The sequence below is a fragment of the Cupressus sempervirens genome, chromosome 10, assembly GCF_028749045.1.
Source record: "Cupressus sempervirens isolate cs-2001-9-10 chromosome 10, ASM2874904v1, whole genome shotgun sequence".
NCBI lineage: Eukaryota > Viridiplantae > Streptophyta > Pinopsida > Cupressales > Cupressaceae > Cupressus > Cupressus sempervirens.
In genome coordinates this window covers 473,259,042-473,283,441 of record NC_143127.1, presented here as the reverse complement: position 1 = coordinate 473,283,441, position 24,400 = coordinate 473,259,042, and the positions used below count along the sequence as shown (strand labels likewise).

The 24,400-nt window shown below is 37.5% G+C and overlaps 1 protein-coding gene across 2 annotated transcripts in view; it reads right to left on the bottom strand.

Annotated features, from left to right (window-relative positions):
* The window catches only part of LOC149534744 (uncharacterized), a 335,389-nt gene that overhangs the window by 11,601 nt on the left and 299,388 nt on the right, over positions 1 to 24,400 (bottom strand). The window contains exons 17-19 of one of the 2 annotated variants that reach the window (XM_089807850.1): positions 22,792 to 22,882; positions 22,540 to 22,619; positions 22,324 to 22,378 (exon numbers count right to left, since the gene is read on the bottom strand). In XM_089807850.1, coding sequence (XP_089663976.1) covers positions 22,324 to 22,378; positions 22,540 to 22,619; positions 22,792 to 22,882 — 226 coding nt within the window. The remainder of the gene's footprint in view (positions 1 to 22,323; positions 22,379 to 22,539; positions 22,620 to 22,791; positions 22,883 to 24,400) is intronic. The other variant, XM_089807851.1, reaches the window with a different exon arrangement.

Below are 24,400 nucleotides of genomic sequence, written 5' to 3'. Positions count from 1 at the left end.
TGCAACACTCTGTCCATCGGCCTTCCTTGAATAACTTGATTGTAGTCATTTTGGACATACAAACATCTACCTCAAAGGATTCATATGAATTAGAATACTTTGCAATGTTAAAACAATCATTGTAAATCTTGTGACTGCAGGTCTAGCGAACTCTTTGTCTTCGGTGAACTCTCTCATCAAGCGAAGGACCCAAGGGTGATTGTAGATATATTTTGTTATCTTCCTTGCTTCTTCTACAACCAGTTTCACCCAATCCAATTTCCCTATATCTTCCAAAAGAAGGTCAATAACATGTGTTGCACAAGGAGACCAAAAGAGTGTGTTATGTTGTTCTTGTAAGATCCTATCCACTGCCACATATGCCGCTACATTGTCGGTTATGATTTGCACCACATTTTGAGCCCCAACCTCCATCACAACACTCTCCAATATTAGAGCCAAAGTTTCAGTCGTCTTTATCTTGTCCAAGGCATCCAAGGATTTAAGAAAGACTACTTGATCCTTGCAAGAAACCAAAAAGTTGATGATGGTACAATTTCTTCCACCTGTCCATCCATTCGAAAGTATGGTGCAACCATATTGTTTCCATTGTAACTATTTCTCTTCAACCACATTTTTACCCCCTAGAACATCTTTCAGCAATCTATAAGCACAAAATAAAAAATGAGATTAAGTACACAACTTTGATTAAGAAAAAAATACTTTCAACAAAAATAAGTAAATTATAAAACTATAAAAGTATTAAAGTTTGAAACAAGTAAACTAACCTCCCACTCAAGGCTGTAGGAGTAGGTGGCTTGTAGCCCCTTCCCGCTACTATACAACCAGTCAAGAAATTCAAAAAATATGGACTTGCTGCAACATTGAAGGGGAGGTTGTTAAAAAACAAAAAATCAACACATTGAATGTCAAGTTGCTTATGCACATCACGGTTCCATCCAGTACCCTCTAGTGATGGTTGTGCTCCAAGTGTGTTACTATGCACAAAAAACCATCAATAGAAGAGTTCTGTGCTCTACTAGAACTAGCGGATGTGGGAGCTAAGACAGAGGACCTGCCATAGGTAGGTGCATTCCGTGCGCAGATCTGTGTGCCATGAAAAGAGCCCACTATCCCCTTAAGTGCATCTTCATCATCAAGGGTGACTGATATACCTAGTCACAACCCACATCATTTCATTATGAATCATGATAATTGTTTTGCACAATCATTAGTCGTGATTAGAAAATAATAAATGATTCTTAGAAAGGAAACATACCTTGTGATTCGTAAATGGATGCCCTCATGACCAATTTTTCCCTTTCCCTTTTCAACTTCACTTCTTGGGCACTGAGCAAAGCAATCATCTCCCTTTTTATTTCCCCTGCAGTCACATCACAAATCCTTGTGTCACGCTTTTCTATACCACCAAGGTGGTACTTGAAACGAGATATGCCTTCACGAACTTGTTTTTCACATTTTATGCATATGACACTATTATATTTCGTTCCTTCAAAGCCATATTTCCATGCAAAGTCTCTAGCCCCTGTAGGGTGTGCCTATGAATCCAGATGGACATGCTACGAGGCCACTGGGAGATGATGCATTTGATCCAGTTGTAGAGGAAGCCATATTTGCCCTTTAATATAAAATCAACCTACACATACAAAATAAGCCACAAATTAAGAAATTTAATAAACATATTTAGGAACAAACTATATTAGATTAAAACTTCAAATAAGTTTAAACACAAGCTGCAAATTGAAAGAATAAAACAAAAAATGTATTAGGTTAAGAAATTATTGAGAAAAAAATGATTTTTTTGGAAAAATTGCAAAAACATGGTGTTAGATCTTTGTCATTACACTCTAAAATGTGTTAGAGAACATTATAAATGGTGCTTGTAGAGTCTTAACTACATTAGATGCAAGATATGCAATATGGCAAGGCAAAACGATTTTTAACTCAAAAGAACAAAAAAGTAAGAAACATACTTGTGAATCTGGATTTGCTTGAAAAGAGCTTTGAATCCTCTCCAAATCCATCGGCAATCACTCTAAATCACTAGCAAATACCTATTTTCTGCTCCCAAATGTTTCTCCCACACCCAACAAGCTCAACGCTGCAAAAAGGAAATTGTAATGTTGCCATCATCAAATAAATAATTAATCAAACCTTTGTCGATGGGCCTATTGATTTGGTATATCTTGAACCCATTTTTATTTAATTGTTTCCATACGTAGGTGTGGTCGTCGGCTATCTTTGTAAACCCTCAAAAAGTTTTTTCGACATGTAGGTAGTAGTTGGTATGCGATTTTGGATTATTTGTTATACTGCGAATTCCTATTGGAGTTTTGGATTGTTCGCCATTTCAGAAGTGAAAGATCTTCCCTACTTGGCCGTATGGTTTCGGTGGGATTCAACCCTCACCCTATTCCGATTTCTCTCTATTACTTCACCCGGGTCTGGCAAATCCACGCCTATTTTATTAGCAATAACAAATATTGTTGGTAGAACTTCCATTTTGTTGGTATCTCTTATTTTTGCAAATCTGGAGTACTTATCTAATATCGTTGGTCTCTTGGAATCACATCTGCATTAAATCAAACTCTCTAGTGTATGGGCACCTTACGTGGCACAAGAACACACTTCCACCCCTTGCTTTCCATACGACCCTCTGCAAGACGGGCAACCCCGCATATTGTCACCATTTGGTCACCACATTACTAACATACATGTAGTGATCCTTGCCTCACCGTACATATTGTACAGTCACCATATTACTACCGTACAGCCAATCCTCACATCACCCAAAACATTGTACGGCTCATTCCAACAACTCCCAAACATCGTACAGCCTCCTTAATACCCGTCACCGTATGACCTACAGTAACTTGCTAGGCCAAAATGAAATCATTTTGGCCTTCGAATGCATAATTGGGAGACCGAGGAGTTGTTAGGATCATTACAGTGGTATTAGAGCTAACCATCCTGACAGCTTGTGGACAATGAATGAGAGTTTATAGCCGAAAGAGAAGAAGATCCCATTCAGTTGATAAAATGGTTGAACAGGAACCCACTGCTGTCGAACTCATGGCACTACTAAGAGATCTTTCGACGAATCTGGCATAGATCAATGATACTCAATGACTTATGGAAGAAACTCTTAGGAAATTGGCAAACAATAAAATATCCAATGAACAAAATGGTCACAATGCAGACTCGGTGTCGGGTAAGGCCAACCCTCATCTAGCACGCTCTCAACCTTCCATGTTGTTTTCCCTCCACGGACAGAGGCACCACACGAAAGAAAGCAAACAACCTTTTAGGAAGTTCAAAGGCAGTTGAGAGAAGACTAGAAGAATGCAAATTTGGAGGATACATCCTACAAAGATTACGCAGAATTGAGAATGAGATATTGTGGAGGCAGAAACCGAAGATATTTTAACGATGATCTTAAAAGAAAGTTGAGTAAGGTAAATCTATCACCATTTCACAGATCCAAGTCCATATTTGCTCAAGCATGGGAAATGAAGCTCGATACTTCTAACTTAATCCAATGCTAGAAGAAGAAGCAATCAAACTTGCAGCACTACACTTAGAGGGAGTGACGCATGAATGGTGGCATCATGGAACCATCACACTGAGGCATGATCAAATAAATACTTATGCGGAATTCAATAAAAGATTGATAGAACAATTTGATGGTAAAACTCTAGAACTTAATTTCAAAGAATTGGCACAACTGAGGCAAACTGGATTGGTCGCTCAATACATCACAGAATTTCAAAAACTCTTTGTTTTGCTCACAAACATTTTCAAAAGGAGACAGATTTTTCTCTTCATGGATGGACTGATGGAGCCACTAAGGGGTTGGGTAAAAGGCTTCAATCTTGCCACACTTTTGGAGGCTATAAAAAGGCACAAAGCATGGCATCATCATTGACATCATCCTCTTGAGGTTACTCACACTCCAAACTAGGGTAACGTGACTTGCGGCGAGTCACGCGAGTCAGGGAGCCGCCCTGACCTCGCTGAGTCACAATGACTCGTGACCCGCGAGCTGCGAGTCACGAGGAGTGACTTGCGTGACCCAACCCATCTTGACCCGGTTGCGACAGGCTCTAAATCCGGCTATTAAAATATAAATTTTTACAAGTTTTTTTAATGTTTTTTTTTACATTTCTCACTCATATAACCCTAAAAGGGCTCCCATAACAGTCTATAGTGAAAAGAAGAAAGAGAGAGAGGTAGAAGAGAAATAGAGTTTTCTTGTTTTGCAACCAGCTAAAAGGAGGAGGAGAAAAGCTTGGATTTGTGACATTGAAGCTTGCATTTAGATCATCAAGGAGTTTATAGGAGCTCTTCTCAACACTTCCCAAAGCATTTGAAAGAGGTAAGACTTGATTGTTTAGATTTTGATGATTTTTTTGTCTATGCTTATGGGTTTTTTGTATGAATTTTTTTTGTTTGTTTATGAGTTTTTTTATAACTTTAGATCTTCATAAAATGCAATGCTGAAATGGTAATATTTGGTCTAAAATGTCTTATTGCAGCAACCTTTACATTTTTCCTTAAGTCATAATAGCTTCTGGAGGTAAAAAACCCAAGCTCTCTAAAGGCAACAAAAAAGATGTGTTGGAAGTTCACCATAGAATTTCCAGGTAGAAAGAGAACTCAAAGAAAATGCCTATTTTGCAAAACCATTAATAGTGGGGGGATAAATAGATTAAAACACCATATTGTTGGCTTACGTGGTCATGATATTGAGCCTTGTGGAGCTGCAATTGTTGAGGCTCAACGTTTTTGTTATGTAGCCTTGGAAAAATATGAACAAGAAAAAGAATTAAAAAGAAAACAATTAGAAGAGTTAGCTCAGATTGGTTCTAGTTCCCTTCCATACTCATCTGCAAATGTTTCTGAGTCAGTAGGCTATGTTGGAGAAGGTTCTTCCCGTCCCCCCTATCATCCTAGTGCTTTTGTTGTTCGTGCTTCTTCTACATCTATTCCTTGCACTTTTAGTGATGCTACTACTGCTGCCCCTTCTAGCAGTGTTGGCTTTACCTTTCGTCCTAGAGTCAGAAAATCTAGTAAGTTGGACAACTTTTTTGTACCGCGTACCACTCCTGGTGCACAACCCTCACTTGAAAGCATGGGCTGGAATAGGAAGATATATGAAGCTGGAGTAAGAGCAATTTGCAAGTTTTGGTTTTTCTGCGACATTCCATTTATAGCAGCCAGGTACTTCAAGTTTTCAACTTCATTTATATTTGATTGTTTTAAGTTTTAAGTTTTAAAATTTATATTCAATTTTATACTTTTAACTTGATGTTGAAAATTTGAAATATGCTAATTAAAATGTTTTTATAAATGTAATAGGACTCCTTATTGGCAGGGGATGATTGATGTAGTTTCCATCTGTGGTGCGGGGTTCAAAGCCCCCACTGAAGATGAGTTGAGTGGCCCCCTCTTGCTAGATATGGTTGAGGAGATGAAACTTGAGTTGGAGGACCACAAAAAGATTTGGAGCCAAAAGGGGTGTACCATCATGACAGATGGATGGACAGATAGGAGGTCCAAAACCCTCCTAAATTTTCTTGTTTCTAGCGGAGGTAATTCATCATGCTCTACTTCTTGAAGTCTAAAATTTAATGTATACTATTATTGAATAACGAAAATTTTGTTTTATTGAGTATTGATTCTTGAATGATAATTATTTTGTTTAATTTTCACTTTCAGGATCCACCATGTTTTGGAGGTCCATAGATGTTTCCTCGTGTGTGAAAAATGTAAAATTCTTATGTGAGACAATTGAGAAGGTCATAAGGGAGGTGGGGCAAGACAATGTTGTCCAAGTGGTGACAGATAATGCAGCTAATTATGTTGCTACAGGTAAAATTTTAACTTCTAACTTTCTAAGTTCTACTTCTAAAAAAATTGTTTTAGTTTTTCATTAAATTTTGAAAATTAAAAGTTTTTTAATACATCAAAAAATTTCATTGTTTACTAACTAATTTAAAATTGCTGCAGGAAAACTATAGATGGAGAGACACCCAAAAATCTTTTGGACTCCATGTGTGGCCCATTGCATCGACCTCATGTTAGAGGATATTGGCAAGCTTGTATGGGTGAAATCATGTGTTACCAAGGCCAAAAATCTTTGTAAGTTCATCTATAATCATGCCTTGGTCCTCAACACTATGAGGAAATACACGAAGGGAAAGGAGTTGGCTCGTCCCGGTATCACAAGATTTGCCTCTAACTTTATCACACTAAAATCCTTGCTGAGTTCAAGGTTAGAGTTGAGGTCCATGTTTTTTGGTCCAGAATGGAGTTCCTCCTCCTTTGCCAGCAGCCCTGCAGGGATAGATGCAACAAAATGCATTTATGATGATGATGATTTTTGGGAGCCATGTTCGAAGATTGTGGAGGTAATTTAAATTTTAAATTTTAAAAGTTAAAGTCTTAAAATTTTATAAATTAATGTCTCATACATATTTTTGTTTTATTTTCATTGTGCAACTTCGCAAAGTTTCATCATTCACTAAATTGTTTTGTAGATCACCGAGCCCCTTGTAGGCCTCCTACGAGTTGCTGATGGCGAGAAGCCCTCTATGGGCTACATTTATGAGGGCATGGATAGGGTCAAGGAGACTATTAAGGCCAAATATGTAGGAGTTGAGGAAAACTATGGCCCTATTTGGGAAATAATTGATAGGAGATGGCAAAATCAGCTTCATAAGCCCATCCACGCAGCAGCCTATTACCTTAATCCGGCATACCGTTTCTGTGATGATTTCAAGGCAGATGAGGAGGTTCTTAGTGGCCTATACACAGTGACATCGAAGATGTCCCCTAATCCCACAGATATATTGCTTGAGATGGATGCCTATAATAATGCATCAGGGCTCATTTTTTCAAGTCAAATTTGCAAAGGTCTTACAAAATTGCAGCCAGGTAAAGATTGTAGCTTAAGCCTTATACAATCTAGTTTCTAAATTTCTAGCTTTAAACTTAAAGTTCAGATTTTGAAATGAGACTAATATTTTTTTGTTTTCCTTTTTTCAAAATTCAGATAGATGGTGGCAAATGTTTGGGCCTTAAACCAAAAACCTTCAGCAAATCGCCATCCGCATTTTGAGCCAGCCAAGTAGCGCTTCTGGATGTGAGCGCAACTGGAGCATGTTCGAGCACATCCACTCAGAAGAGGCATAACATGTTGTCTGTGTAGAAAATGAATAGTCTAGTCTTTGTGCACTACAACCTGCACATTAGGATCAAGGAGATTTTGGATAGTAACACCTCTCCGATTACTCTAGAGGAGGTTGATCCAGAGTCTGATTGGATCACTGAGGCTACTGATCCTGTCTTTGATGATGAGGACCTACAGTGGCTTGACCAAGCAAATAAAGAGGGCTAGGCTGAGGCTGTGGCTATGGCAGCAGAGGACCAGAGAGCTCCAGTTGTTCCTAGTGGCACCTCACAGACATTGGCAGAGCCAGAGGCAAAGAGTATAGTTGATCCTAGAGGCACCTCACAAGCTGATGCTATGGCTATTGAGACATCCAAGACCTACCTTAGACGCCTTACTAAGAGGCATTTTATAGATTATACTGAGCCTGAGGTTGAGGCTGAGTTTGGGGATGAGGATGAGGATGACGATGATGATGAGGATGACGATGAGGATGAGCCTAAGGATGAGGATGATGCTGAGGACTCCGAGTAGGAGCAATAGCTGTAGACTTATAGTCTTGTTTTAACTTTTTGTTTAACAGTTTAACTTAATATATGATCAGCATTTGGAACATTTGAATTTGATGATGACTATTGAATCTTGATGTGTTGGATTTCATAATGCATAAATGATAATACATATACATTTTGATGGTTTGCATGGATTTATCTTAGTTTGACTTTAATTACTAGTAATATAGTATTTACTTTTAGCAATTTACCTTTGTAAGTTTGTAGTATTGTACTTATGTAATTGATGTTTGACTTTTCAGTTTTAACTTCAAGTATATGCATTATGATCAAATTATCTTCTATTTAATGATGTTATTGTGTCTTTACACTTTATTCAATAATGGGTGCATGGAATGTTCTTTAAATCCTAAAAAATCTCAAAATTTTGAGATTTTTTCACTTTGCCGAGTCACTGCCGAGCCGGGTCACGAGTTAGAGCCGAGTCACGAGTCAAGTTACCTATAATGACCCTTACTAAATGTGACACAAGAAAATCAATACTGAATTGGAACAATTCGTAAAATTCTTATCACGTAACCCTCAATTTGCATTATTGCCAGGGGTAAGCATAAGTACAATGATATTACCAATAATATTCAAGGAGGAATCTTATTTTAATCAAATTCTTACAATATTTATTAACAATAATTGAATAACAAGGCCAAACGGAATATAGATAAAAGAACCTAGGTTCGCTGTTTCCTTGAGATTGCCAAATTTGTTTAGAATCTGCGTTTCAACTTAGGGAGAATTGATGCTACCGCTCAGGTCTGTGTGCAATCATTAGTTCCTGCCCTCATTTTTTTTTCTTCTCCAAGTGGTGATGGCTACAGATGGTTCCGATAGCTGTTCATGCTTAAATGTAATCCTGAACTTTTTGACGGATTCTGATGGCATTTATTATGGCATTGGTGCGATTTTAATCCGTCCACATTAACCTAACTGAGACGTCGCTACTGCGCCATTGGATGATATCCTCCCATGCGTGCCTTTGGCCTGTCTGTTATCAGCACAACAGATGGTATTAATGGCCGCCTCCAAAATGGGGCTCAAAATGTTTATAACTGCACTCGCTTGGCAACAATCTTGAGATCGCTTATGATCCTACCTCCTACGATTCCGTCTCTGGCATTCAAAACCAGGCCGCGCAGTTTCATCAGTTCGAGATCCTCGGTTTCTCAACCCTCGGCCAGACCTCTATCGATGTTGTATTTTAATTGCTAGGTAAAACGCTGCTTATGGATGCTGTTACAATTGGACTTCAAAGATCGTCTCCTGTAATTCGTGGCTTCCCTCCTGCAACCCAGCTGTTACCTTCAACCCGATTTTTTTCTCTTACAGAATGTAACGTATCATCAGAATTGGCCTTTGGCCACAAATTTTGGCCCTGGTGAAGTGACTGTAATATTGCTTCCAACTTGCAATAATTCAGGTGATATCTCACACCCTCAAAATTGCTTATTGATGGGAGTTTTCGTTCCCAAAGATAATTTGAGAATTTGCAGACCAAATGACTACAAATTGCTCCAACTGGAGAAGAAGTAAAATCCACAAAACTGCCTGTTCTAATGGGTGCCTCTTGTCCCCTTTTTATTCACTTCTTGAGAAGTCGCTGGAAACTTCCAGAACAACGTATTATAATAACTTATTATAATGTATTTAATTATTAATTAACTTTATAAAATTAAATAAATAACTTTATAAAGTTAAAGTACAATCTCAATTCGGCATTAAACAAGTAGGCCCCACTTACTGGATAATAGCTTTTTGAGAGCAAGAAAGTAATCATCTGACAACTGAATGACTCTCTTTCCAATCTCATTTGCCTACGAGAGCCAATGAGAGGCAAATCCCCGGTAGAAGTTAGTTTGCTAGAAAGGGGACATGACATTACCCTTGCCGATTCCGAGTCGAGTCCGAGTCTCATTACACTGCTCCAAACCACTAGTATTTCCAAAGGACAAAGATAACAAACCCTTGTCGATGAAGCCTTCGTTGGATGAAACTCCTAGACAGGAGCTACTAAGGAAGAAATTATGCTTCAATTGCAAGGGACCGTAGGAGCTTGGGAATAGATGCCTCAGTAAAGGAAAAATATACTATATTGAAGTTGTATCCGATGATGAGGATGATTAGGAGGATCTACCCATAGAAGACAACCATCCCCACGAGGACACCAAAATGGATAATCTAACCATATGGGGAGAATTGCAGCATTGGTATGGTTTGGAGGAACCATCGCCTTAGCCGAGAGCCCGAGATGTATAGTATTTCGCGTATGAGAAACCCTTCAAGGACAAAGGGTCATGGTGATGGTTGATAGCGGAGCCACTTTAAACTTCATAAACTCATCTTTGGTGAAATGAAGAGGTCTACCTACAGAGGCGTAAGCGGAATTCTACGTCAAGGTTGCTGGAGGGACATTTTTACCCTGTATGCACCTTGTTCCCCAACTGAGTATCACCATAGCTAACCACATTGTGATGGAGGATTTCTTTACAGTGAACCTAGATGATATGGAAGTTATTCTAGGCATACAATGGATGGAGACACTTGATGAATACACTCAAAGCTTCAAATGAATGGACTTCACTTTTGTTGTCGATGGAAAGAAGGTTGTTCTTTGTGGAATGGCCAATGAGAGATCGAAGGAAGTTTCAGCATAGTGGATGGAGGCATTTTTCCAGCATGATGACATTGCATGGGCTGCACATTGTTTCGTTTCAGCAAAACCTATAAAAGGACAACAGACCCCCCGCGGGGATGATGATCTTCAAAATATTTTGAGTGCTTATGATAAAGTTTTTATAGACATTCCTTCCGGCATAACCCCCCATTGTGGGTTTGAACATACCATCCAGTTGGAAGCTGGCGCCAAACCAGTTATCACCATGCCATGCCGTCATCCTTAGAAATTCAAAGTTGAGATCGAGAAGACAATTCAGGAGCTTCTCAAGAAGGGATGGATCCATCCCAGCTCTAGCCCTTTTGCATAGTTAGTGGTTTTGGTAAAAAAAGGATGGGACGATGCAGACGTGTGTGGACTATTGTGTGCTAAATAAGAAGACAATAAAAAACAGACACCCTATTCCTAGAATTGATGAATTGTTGGATGAGCTGCATGGTGCAATTTCTTTTTCTAAAATAGATCTTCGTTCTAGATACCATCAGATCTGCATGTAGGAAGAAAACGTGGAGAAGACAGCTTTTTGTTGTCATTACTGGCATTATGAGTTCCTGACCATGCCATTCAGATTAACGAATGCACCAGCTACTTTTCAATCTTGCGTGAATCACATCTTCAACAAACAATTGCGTAAGTACTTGCTCGTATTCTTCGATGATATCCTTATTTAAAGAAAAACTTGGGAAGAACACCTAAAACACTTAAATGGAGTCCTAGGGATCATGAAGGCTTAGTCCTTATTCGCCAAGCAATCCAAGTGTGAATTCAGAATGACAAAAATATTATATCTAGGGCACGTTGTCAACAAATAAGGAGTGCAGGTCCACCAAGAGAAGATTCAAACTATCCTAGATTGGCCCCCAACTAAATTGCTCTTTGAGTTGCAAGGATTCTTAGGTCTATGCAATTACTACCAAATGTTTTTAAACGGTTTCTCTCAGCTTAGTGCACCATTAACAAATCTAACTAAAAAAGGCTCCTTCCAATGGAATGAAAGAGGGCAACACACTTTTGATAAGTTAAAAGAAGCAATGAGCACTTGTTTGGTTCTCGCCTTACTTGATTTCACACTACCATTTATCCTAGAGTGTGATGCATCTAGAGAGGGAATTGGCATGGTATTAATGCACGACAGACACCCTATAGCCTATGAGAATCGAAAACTTACGAAAGGAGAGCGTCTATATTCCGTTTATGACAAAGAGATCTTGGCCATTGTGCATGCACTAACCAAATTTCATCAGTATCCAGTAGGCGCCAAGTTTGTCATTCGTACTGATCATAATAGTTTGAGATATTTCCTGGAGCAATGGGATCTAAACGAAAGGCAAAAAAAATGGGTAAGTAAGATTCAGGCTTTTGATTTTGACATTGAATATGTGAAGGGGAAGAACAATGTGGTTGCAGATGCCCTGTCAAGAAAACCTGCCATCTGTTTCCTATTTCAGATCTCAACTAATTGGAAAGCACACTTATTGGTGGACTATTCCAAAAACACATTTGCATGTAAGCTAGCTAAAGGGCGTAGACACTCAGGATGAACGATACAAGGTGGTGGATGACATCATTTACTATAAGGATTAGATATACTTGGTCCCTAAATCCAAACTAAAACAGAAAATCAAGAAGGAAATACATGACTCACCCTTGGCCAGACACAGGGTTTCTCAAAACCTATAGACAGCTCAAGGAGAGGTTTTCATGGAAGGAACTTAAAGGAGATGTATTGCAGTATGCACGGGATTGTGCAGTTTGTCAACAAAAAAAATCTAAACACACTTTACCTACCGGGTTACTGCAGGCTTTGTCTATACTGGAACGGAAGTGGGAAGCATCTCTATGGACTTCATCACTGGACTTCCTAAAGTAAACGGGAAGGATTGTATCTTTGTGGTGGTGGACAGGTTGACGAAGTATGCACACTGCTTTTCCATCCCTTTAGACTTTCAGACCGCACAGGTAGTAGACTTATTTTTTAGATAAGTTTTTTGTCTACAAGGGTTACCAAGAAACATTGTTAATGATAGGGATGGTCGGTTTATTAGTATTTTCTGGACAGAATTGTTTCGGTTGGCAAGAATAGACTTGCCACCAAGTATTAGCTACCACCCTTAGATAGACGGACAGTTAGAGATTGTGAAGAAATGACTAGAAGGCTACCTCTGGAATTATGTTTCGGCACAACGGGCATGGGTCAAATGGATGCATATGGGGGAATACTGTTACAATACCACTTATCACATGTCCATTGGGATGGCACCCTTCAAAGCACTATACGAGTATTAACCCCTTTCATTTATCGACATGGTGTTGGGTGACAGTCACGCACCAAGGGTGAGGGACTGGCTTCAGGAAAGAGAAGAGATCCAGAGATTCTTGAAGAACATACAAAGGCACAGAATCAACAAAAAAGTATGCAGACAAAGACCGGATCGAGATAAGTTTCAAAGTGGGAGACTTGGTCTATCTCAGACTCTAGCCGTATAGGCAATCCTCATTGAAGGCAAAAGGGAAAGAAAATTTGAAGTCACTTTTTTATGGTCCTTATCGTATAGCTTATTGCATTGGTGAGGTTGCCTACGAACTAGCACTTCTACAAGGGAGCCGCATCCATAATGTCTTCCAAGCATCCTGCCTAAAGAAAGCCATGGGGCAAAACATCGCAGTAACTACAGATCTTCCACTGCTCAACGAATAAGGGAAGCTCATATTGGAACTAGTCAAGATCATTGATGTACGTGAGAAGACCCTGCAGAACTGTACTTTGAAGAAATACTTGGTGTAGTGGAAACACTAGTCGTTGGATGATGCGACTTGGAAAGGTGAACACATTCTGTAGCATCCAACATTGCATTTGCTTGAGGACAAGCAAAGTTTGGGACGAGAGGATTGTAATATTCCTGTCATAAAATAAATAATTAATGGGTCAGCTATCTTTGTAAACCCTGGGAAAGTTTCTCCAAAGAGTATTTAAGCACGACATGTAGGTAGTAGTTGGTATGTGATTTTGGATTATTTCTTATATCATGAATTCTTGTTGGAGTTCTGGATTGTTTACCATTTCGGAAGTGAAAGATCTTCCCTACTTGGCTGTACGATTTTGGTGGGATTCAACCCTCACCCTATTTCGATTTCTCTGTATTACTTCCCCCGGGTCTGGCAAATCCACGCCTATTTAGCAATAACAAATATTGTTAGTAGAACTTCCATTTCATTGGTATCTCCTATTTTTGAAAATCCGAAGTACTTATCTAATACCGTTGGTCTCTTGGAATCATATGTGCATTAAATCAAATTCTCTAGTGTATGGACACCTTATGTGGCACAAGAACACCCTTCCACCCCTTGCTTTCCGTACGACCCTCTACAAGTCGAGCAACCCTGCACATTGTCACAGTACGGTGACATCCTTGCCTCACCATACATATCGTACAATCACCATACTACTACAATACGACCAGTCATCCTTGCCTCACTGTACATATTGTACTATCATCAAATTATTACGGTACAACCAATCCTCACATCACCCAAAACACCGTACAACTCGTTCCAATAGCTCCCAACCATTGTACAACCTGTAACACCGTACGGCCTCCTTAATACCCATCACCATATGACCTGCAATAACCTGCTATGCCAAAACGAAATCATTCTAGCCTTCGAACACATAACTGGGAGACCGAGGAGTTGTCGGGATCATTATAGAAATAATAAAGCCCACAAGAACTTAAGCACTTCTTGCGAGAAGTTGCAGAGATATCGCTAGGAAGTTGGTCTTTTATCACAGTGAGAAGTTCATTTTCTTTGGACTAGAATCTCACAGGAAAAGGATGAGTTTTCTTGCCAAGTCTAGAATTTTGCTAGAAGTTGAGATATCGCCAATATTTCGGCGAGATTTTGAACTATGGTGTATACTATAAGTCCAGATGCCCCTACCAGATATAGCAACTCCTCAACAATGATTTACTATAAATAGTAAGCCTTTGCATAACTACTTTAGTCAACGATACTAAATCTCAATACTGCCACCAAGTTGTTCGAGTGCCTCACTATAGATAGAAACTCTAACTATCTTGGAATAGACACTATTTTACTATAAATAGTAAGTGTGCCAAACTAATCCAAACGAAGAGCAATCATAAACATCCCTAACTTCTAGAGTGGGAAGTAGCCTCTAGTTGACCTAGCCAACGAGGGCCATTGATAGGCTAATCGACACTACAACCTAAGGTGAGTTAAAATGGGGACGTTACAATTTATTTCCAATTAATGAGCACATAATCCTTTTCTTTGTGGTGAAAAAACATTAGCCATTTACATTAGGAAAACTCAGAAAGGAAGATTTAAAAATTATTCAACATAAACTAGAAGCACCCTTGAAAACACAATTAAAGATGCTTGTGTGCTGAGTGGATCCCCCTGCCTTGTAACTATTCATGAATGACATAATATCTATTATCTAAGAAAACTTACATTTTTTTTGCAAAATATTACTTGGATCTGAATAATGATTAAAGATCAGATTTCATTTCATTTTCAATCCTTGATTATTCTCCTAGATTTGCAAGAAAATATATTTTTAAAAACATTTCAGACTTTTAACTGTAATATTCCACACAAAGACTAATGATTGATATATTATCTATTTTCCAGTGTGGCAGCAACCAAGATAAATTATCCGTCAAAAAGCTTGACCCTATAGGAACATCTCTTCTATTCATTCTCAAATTGACCTTCAAATAAAGTTGGATTAGTCCCATAAAGGAGCGGCCAGAATACAGAAGTGAAATGTGCAATCTACCCTCATGCAGGAATCTGTAGAACAAAACTTGGCTAGTGAAAGTTGAAACAACCGACGCCAATGACATTGCCAAAAATGAATCGCTTATGCACAACTAGACCACATCAGAAATAATTCCATAGTTAACACAATATTAATTACAAAATTTACATGGTTCTATGCAGCTGCTATAAATATTTTACTATTTGAAAGAAGCCTATTTCATATGTATTTGCCTCTATGCTAGCAGCCACAATAATATCACAATATCATGAGTTTGGTTTTGTACAAGAATTCACAATAAACATGGATACTACTTAATTAGCAAATACAAGTCCAAAAGTTTCAGATTTGGCTTCAAATAATTCACCATGATTTGCAATTGCCTATTAATACAAAGATCTAGTTCTATCTTTTCATTGAGATTGCTCAGTCTAAAACAGGGTTCTTGTGTTCTTGTCCACTAATACAATGATGGAAATTAGGGGGGTTTCGTCGTCCAATCTCGCACAAGGGGTTTTTACCCTGGATGCAATAAATGAATAAGATGTTCAATTTATTTGAAATGAATTGGTTTATCATTAAATGCATGCCTCCTTTGTTCTTGTGTCTTGTTTTCATAAACCTCTTAGCCCCTTTACTTCCAACAAACACCTTTGCAAATTCCTCAAGTCTCTTTTCCAATGTACTTAGGGGAATAAGTAAAAGAATTTGTTTGATTTACAAAAGATCTCATGCTCTAGTTGCTTTATAATAACACTTGAAGAGCTTAATTTATGATGGCTTAAAACACAATTCATTTTAAATACTAAGAAGTTATTTCCCTAAGCCCGCGAGAAATAGAAAATGGGCTTTTAGGTCATTATAAAAATTTATCAAAAAGGGGACATAAACTAAGGATAAATGCAATTAGTATAGTAACATCTTGAGGTGTCTAGAAGCTATGTCCTATTCTACGTTAATTTAGATTCTAATTTAAAAAGATCGTAAAAGTTCACAGTTGCCAAACATATGATCCAATCTACTTGAAAGTGGATTATTTTAAAAGATATCATACTATCCTTACTAACAATAACCCTTCATCAAATTATAGATATTGTTGGTGTAATTAAATATTCACTAATTACACTTTACTTAAGCTTTCTTAGGATAATGTATTATTATTAGTTTGTCATTGAGACACCTAGGAATCCTTTTTTTGAGCATTTTTTTGTTTTGGGGTAGAATTTTGTGATCTACATAGTGGTGTAGATGGTTTTAGATCTCTATTCCCAAGTTTTTCTGAAAATCGCAAATCCCCATTTTTATAATTTACGAGGCCTTGTTTGGGCTTCATATGAACTCCTTTGCAGCTGCAACATTTATTTTTTAAATGCATAATTTTTTCTGTATTTTCCAAATCTGGTATCAGTTTTCAGTTGACGTTTTAAGAAAAAATAGGTCATGTTGATTTTATCTTGGTCAATTTTCCCCAAGGATTCTTGTCAGAATAAGAGAATGGTGGAGATACAAATAGGAAAGTCAACAATCATTGCCAAGTAGACTCTACAGACAAAACATGGCAAGAGGAATTGCTAAAAGAAGGGAGTCCAACAGTGAATAAGAATCCTATACCTAGACAGTAAATAAGGAAGAAGGAAGCATATGTAACTATTACACACCCCACCGTGGTCAATCCGTCCATATGGATAATATTTCAGATCAACCCACTAAATAATAGCAATATTCCAATTTAGAGATATTTGAAATAAAGAATAGTAGTAGAACTAGATACTAACAGAATTCAAGGTAGTGAAAAACAGAGATGTAGGAATAGGCATAGGTAGAAGAAGAGACCAAGATAACCTTGGTAGAGAGCATTTATGATGAGAGCATTCAAGATAACCTTTCATAGTATAAATTCAAATGCTACTGATCAGATGATCATATTCTTTAAGCCTACAAGGAACACCTGATAGAAACAAGCAAAGGCCAGGAAGAAGATAAGGATTAGACAGACACCATAAATAGGGGCATAATAAGTGATTCCAAAAATTATCAGCAATAAAACAATATAACATAGAAAATAATAAGATAAGTGTCTACCCATCTACCATCATAGAAAGAGGAAGAGCACAGTAATACAAGATAAGATAAGATAATAATATTAATGTCCACGAAAAACCAACAAGGTTTATGGGATTGAGCATACAAACAGAAGAGCTGGCCAAAACAGAAGCACCAAATGGTGACTGAGAAGAAACAAAACAAGAAAGAAGACAAGGTGAGGACTAAGAAGGATCAACTGATTAAATTAATCAATTGTAGATGTAAGAGTGATAAAACTAAGGAGAGTAAATAGAGGGAAGAGTGTAATAACCCCAATCGGTTATAATTTCATCAAACATCAAATTCTTTTATAATTCAGTTGTTTGACATTTCGTCAAACACTTTGAAGGCAAGCTTTGATACCAATGTAATGAGCCCTGCTAGCTCTCAAACAATAGGTAAGACATGCCTTGAAACCCTTTGAAATGAAGTCTAGCATCAACGAAAGAGTTCTCCAACAAACAAATGCAACTGCAGATATGTAAAACATTGCTTCCAAAGTGCAGATAGAAAATAACGCCTAGCAGAAAATATAAATGGGTGCTCAACCAACTCCAAATTAACCAACACCCAACCGCTTCTCAGCAACAGTAATAATAGTATAAGAAGACGCCAAATTCCAAATTCCCAACACGACAGTATCTCCCAAGCACAGTGTATACAACAATGGAGATAAAGAACAATTTTCAGAAAACTAATTCATAATACCTCAACTGTGAATTACAATGAACTTCTCAATAACAAACCCTTATACTTCATCAAGGGCACAACAAAATCAGACTTCAAAAACATCACAAAGACAATAAAGCAAAATAAGATAATCAAATAATCGAATGCTTTTCTCATCAAATGTCCTCATATTTATAATCTCCAAATGGCACCAATTTCCAAAAAGAACTCCACTTACACAACATTAAAATATAATAAAGTGTCATTAATATAATTTATTAATTGCTTTTGGCTCCAAAAATGACCTTTTCTACCATAGCTTAATATTTTGACATGCAAGGTCACGGTTTTTTGTTCCCACGATTGAAAACTTTTTGTCCCGGTTCCAACGAGCTATGATATTGAGGTGACCAACCAACAACACCAACAAAAAAGCAACCTCGGCGTATTTAGATGAATAATAATAATAATTCACCTGTCTTGCGAAAACAACTGAAGAAGCATTAGAATTGAAATCTAACAACACCAAAGTGATCCTGATGATGAAAGACAATGAATGAACTTGATGGGGTGACTTATTATAAATAAATGCTCACTCCAAGATTCTTGGAGTCCAAACTAGAAGCCTGAAATAAGCACTAAGAGCATCACACAACTCCTCTAACTCAATTGAGCTCATCGGAACCAACTGTTTGACTTACTATAAATAGTAAGTTCCTCAAATGGAGCCAAAACACACCATAGGCTATTGAAAAAGCCTATAACCCTAGAACTGAGACCGTCAAATCCCAATGCCATCTCACGAGGGTTGCAATGGTGAACTGACCAAGCCAACTGTAGGAACCTGCTAAAAATGGAGACATTACAAAGAGTGAGTTGAGATAATAAGGACATAACATCAAGCCCAAGAGGTATGTCTCATTTGGAAGTCAATAGAGAAATCATTATTTTAAAGCTATTTAGAGATGAGAACTTATAGCTCTTACAAAGACCGAGTGATCCTTGGTAGAGGACATCTCATTGTGTGATGTCAAGTTTCCTTAGTGGGAACCTAGAGATTAGAGGATATTCAGCAATGAATGTCGGGAATGGAGTCCCAATGAGAGATTTGTTTAGAATCTTTGAGAGATAATATATATATTGTGGCAGTTAATCATATGCATATGTTAGAGACTAGAGACTAGAGACTTGGTTAGAGGTGGGATCTTTACTAAGTAGTGATTATAAATGAGTATGCTCATTAACAGAGATCCCAGGGGCCTTAGGGAGGCATTCTTTATATGACGGTTGCCCAACTAAAATTTATTCTCACTAGAGAGTTGAGTAAACCTGAGAAGAGTTCCTTCTGAAGGATTAGGAGGGTTAGTGTTTAGATTGATATTTAATTACTTTAATATTTCTAACATGTTTTGAATTCAAATATAGATATATTTGTTAAATGGTTCTAATGTTATGTTGCAGGTTTTAGGATTCATCAATCAAATCAGAAGTGGGAACATTACAGTGGTATTAGAGCATGATCTTGCCATCTTGTAGGGTAATACTTAAAATAGGAAATCATTTTAGTTGACAAAGAGGAAATTAACAAAGCATTACGTATATACATCACATTTTGTGCCTTCATGCATCATTGTTTATAATTTGTTTCATGTATATACTCCATATTGGTAAGCCTATACACCATGATGATTCTATTTAATCCATCTAGGATAGTAGAATATTAATGAAATATAAATTTGAGACATGTTAATATGCAACATGGGTTTTTCAAGAATTCAAATAGGCACCATTATAAGATGGTCTAAAATCGTGTCACTAGAAAATGATAGAAAAATTACATTGAGTTTAATTAGCCATTTCAATTAGAGAGAAAATATTTTATCACTTGAGGACAAGCAAATTTGGGAGGGTTGCATTGTCATGACCCAAAAAAGACATACATATCAACCTAATTTAATACATATATAACATGTTAATAATTATAGGGACCTTATCCATACTAATCAATATACAATTTATATTATTCTTATTGTTATAAATTATCAAATCACACACACACACACACACTACAAAGTTCAAATATTAACTCTCATCCATCCATACTTACCGAATTAATCTTAATCAATATAAAGAAATATCAGTATTTTAATAGTCAGATAATATAAAAGGATAAATGTGGAATTAATTATTGTGATTAAGAAGACAACTAGTCAAGGCCCAAAGACCACATCTTTTCATTCCATCTACTCATTATATATAGAAGAATCATAGCCATCAGAAGCTAGGGGGGAAAGGAGGATAGACAAATACATCCACGAATAAGGATATTCCTCGCACAAGGTAGCAGCTATGATTAACGTTGATGAATAGAAGAGAAAAGAAAAAAACAAAACACTCTTGTTTGTATCAAACCATAGCAGAAATGCAGAGACATGTATCCATAGTTGGAAATCATAAATATATCTGCCAACGGAAGAAACCGGGACTATCCATTGTGAGAGACGGCTATCAGGTGACTTAGAAGTATATCCGCAATCAAATCAAAGACAGTTGTTCAAAGAACCAATTACCATCGCTGGAAGATCATCACAAACACTTGCCAACGGCAACAGAGGTACAATCTGAAGCTGGAAACCAGGAACGAATACAAGTAGTGATAACACTAAAGTGGTAAATTCAAAATAAGTACCAAAGACATCCTTCATAGACACTAACGATAGGATTCCCATCAGAATAAGAGAAGGTTGGAGATACAGACAGGAAAGTCAACAATCATTGCCAAGTAGACTCTATAAACAAAATGTGGCAGGAGGAATCGCTAAAAGAAGGGAGTCCAACAGCGAATAAGAGTCCTATACCGAGACAGTAATTAAGGAAGAAAGAAGCATATGTAACTATTACACACCCCACCGTGGTCAATCCTTCCAGTGACTGGATCTGGATAATCTTTCAGATCAACCACTAAACAATAGCAATATTCCAGTTTAGAGATATTCCAATAGAACTCAATACTAACAGAATTCAGGGCAATGACAAACAGAGATGAAGGAATAGGCATAGGAAGGAGAAGAGAGTAAGATAACCTTGGTAGAGACATGATGAGAGCATTCAAGATAACCTTTGGTAGTATAAATTCAAACGCTATTTATCTGCTGATCGTATTCATTAAGCCTACACGGAATACCTGATAGAAACAAGCAAAGGCCAGGAAGCAGATAAGGATCAGACAGACACCACAAACAGGGGTGTAATAAGTGATTGCAAAAATTATCAGCATTGAAACAATATAACATGGAAAATAATAAGATAAGTGTCTACCCATCTACCATCATAGAAAGAGGAAGAGCACAGTAATACAAGAAGGATAAACTGATCAAATTAATCAATTGTAGATGTAAGAGTGATAAAACTAAGGAGAGTAAATAGAGGGAAGGAGTGAGTTAGGATAATAAGAACATAACCTCAAGTCCAAGAGGTATGTCTCATTTGGAAATCAATAGAGAAATCATTATTTTAAAGCTATTCAGAGATGAGAAATTATAGTTCTTACAAAGACCAAGTGATCCTTGGTAGGGGACATCCCATTGTGTGATGCCAAGTTTCCTTAGTGGGAACCTAGAGATTGGAGGACATTCAGCAATGAATGTCAGAATTGGAGTCCCAGTGAGAGATTTGTTTAGAATCTTTGAGAGACAATATTTATTGTAGCGGTCAATCATATGCATATGTTAGAGACTAGAGACTAGAGACGTGGTTAGAGGTGGGATCACTACCAAGTAGTGATTATTAATGAGTATGCTCATTAACAGAGATCCCAGAGGCCTTAGGGAGGCATTCTTTATATGACAGTTGCCCAACTGAGATTTATTCTCACTAGAGGGTTGAGTAAACCTGAGAAGAGTTCCTTCTGAAGGATTAAGAGGGTTAGTAAGGGAGAGTGTTTAGATTGATATTTAATTAGTTTAATATTTCTGACATGTTTTGGATTCAAATATATATATATATATATATGTTGTTATATGGTTCTAATGTTATGTTGCAGGTTTTAGGATTCATCAGTCAAATCAGAAGTGGGGACATTACAAAAATATACATATAAATCAAGAGCTAGATAATAGAGATGATATGTAAAGGAGACGAGCATATCGAAACTACAGCAGAGCATGTGGGAAGCGATAGCATTTATCTAGCTTATATATTGAGTCTCTATGCAAAGGAATGAAAGTGTTTAGAAAATCCTGTTTTAATGAGTATTTTGCCATGTATTTGAATTCTTAAGATTTGCCAAAAAATATTATTTAAATTTGTGATGCTGCTAAACAAATTCAAGATAAAATTAAAAAGACCATTGCATATAATATGTTAGTCTTACAGGATGCCATTCTAATAGTTTCCGGACAAGACGTAAAGCCCAAATATTTGGAAACCTGTCCAAGAAGACATCTAAGATAGTTAAGTTGGATATATACATTCTGTGGTATGATGAAATATTTGCTAAACAAATTTTCTAGAATTAAAAAATTGCTAGGAAGTGAATGTGGTTATAAAAATTAAAGTGCTCATAGTGATGGTCAAAGAAACATCATACCCCAACTTAAGAGGGTCTCGCTGTTTAATTTTCTGCGCAAAAGCCTCCTCAGAACACTCCCAAGAAGCAGGCCAAACTTCCTGCATATTATTATCTCAAATGATGGACCATTAGATGCGTCATATGGGAAACTACAGGATATTTATGATTGCCATCATGGAGCTAAATTGATGAAACTTTCAATTTAGTTAATAAAAACTTGTCAGATCTAGCATCCATATATTTCATAAGGTAAATACATAAAACACATACTGATTGATTCGATACGCTTCCCATAGTTTGATGTTGATAATGTGGAGAGCTTCCAGGAAGGAGAATGCACATTTCCATAAGCGCTCGCAATCTAGTCTTGCAGCAAGAAAAAATTGTTAACCCAATCACATTAAACTGTAGATCCAGCAATTAATGTCTATGATATGAATCAATCTTTAATGGGAATACATGCAAAATGACCAACTGATCACACCTAGACACGGTGGCAAAATAAATACCATACAAAGCAGCTATTTTCTATCTTTGTAGCTTTCTGAATGAGTATTCATTTTTCTAAATGAAGATAGCCATCAAAAATTCATCCACAAAACCCACACTAATAGAAGGATCATATAGGATTAAAAGAATAAAATTATATTGGTTTCTACACTCTAATCCTTCTCACAATTAAGATTTCATGTAAAAACATTATATTCATTTCATGTAGAATAAAGTCCCACTTTAAACAGTTATCATAATCATCAAAATGTCCCCATTTTGCACTTGTAAATGTTTCTCTTGTGCTCTCCTATATATCGATATTGGTAGAAGAATAAATGTCTTTCACTAGATAAGACAAATTTATTGATGTCCAACGAGAGACCACAAGTGTCCAAAAGAATAGAGAAAGTACAATAAGGCAACAACCAAAAAGAGGAACACCAAACGGTGTCTACAAAAAGAACAGGCAAGAAAGAAAAGAATAGAGCCAAAAAAGTCTAAATACTCCTTACATGCAAGAATTAGGCCAAAATTGAAGGATACGGTATGGGCAAGGTTGTGTCCCGGACCGTCGGGAGGATTTTTTGGAAGAAGAGTGAAGCTCTTGAATGCATCCTTTGCGAGGCCTCACAGACCTAGTGTGACCTAAAGAGACAGGGTCAAGCAATTGCTTCTTCCCCTGGGTAGGAGACCCAAGTGTGAAGAAAGTGGTGGTGAGAAGGTCATGGGTCTGCCTCGGTAGAAAAAGAGGCTCCAAGGTATTGTCACGAAGCCGCAAGGCATCCTAGAGATAGAGGACCAAACACCATTGATCAATGTAGCTAAAGAAAGAGGAGAGGGAACTACACTCTCTAAAAGACAATGAAACCTCCCCCTAATCTCATAGTAGATGGGACACTGAAAGATACAATGGATCTCAGATTCTACCTCCCGAATGGGGCAGAGGCGACGAATCCTATCATCTCTATCAATCAAGTAGTTACTCTAACTACGAAACTGGTGAGAGCCCACTCTAAAAGAACCCAGAGAGATAAGGAGGGAATGAGTCCAACGGCAGGTGAGGTACCAGAGGCACACAATAATCATGTCCTGAATAGTCATGTAGTGCTCTACATAAAGACCATCCTTGCGCAGAGTCCCCTTAGAGGGTTTCTCCATGTCGTGGTAATATACTGCTTGTAGGTCTGACATTTGCTCATTCAGGTCCTATTGGGAGGGAAGGAAGTGAACAAGGGCATCCAAGGAGAGCTAAAAGGGAAAAAGATAGCCCATCGCAATCCTAATCGAACCAAGGGGAGCAGAGGCCTGGGTGAACCAACAACGAGCTCTACCATTGAGATTGGACCTAGCAAACACCTTAGAAGAGCAATAAGCCAAGCAAGAGCAC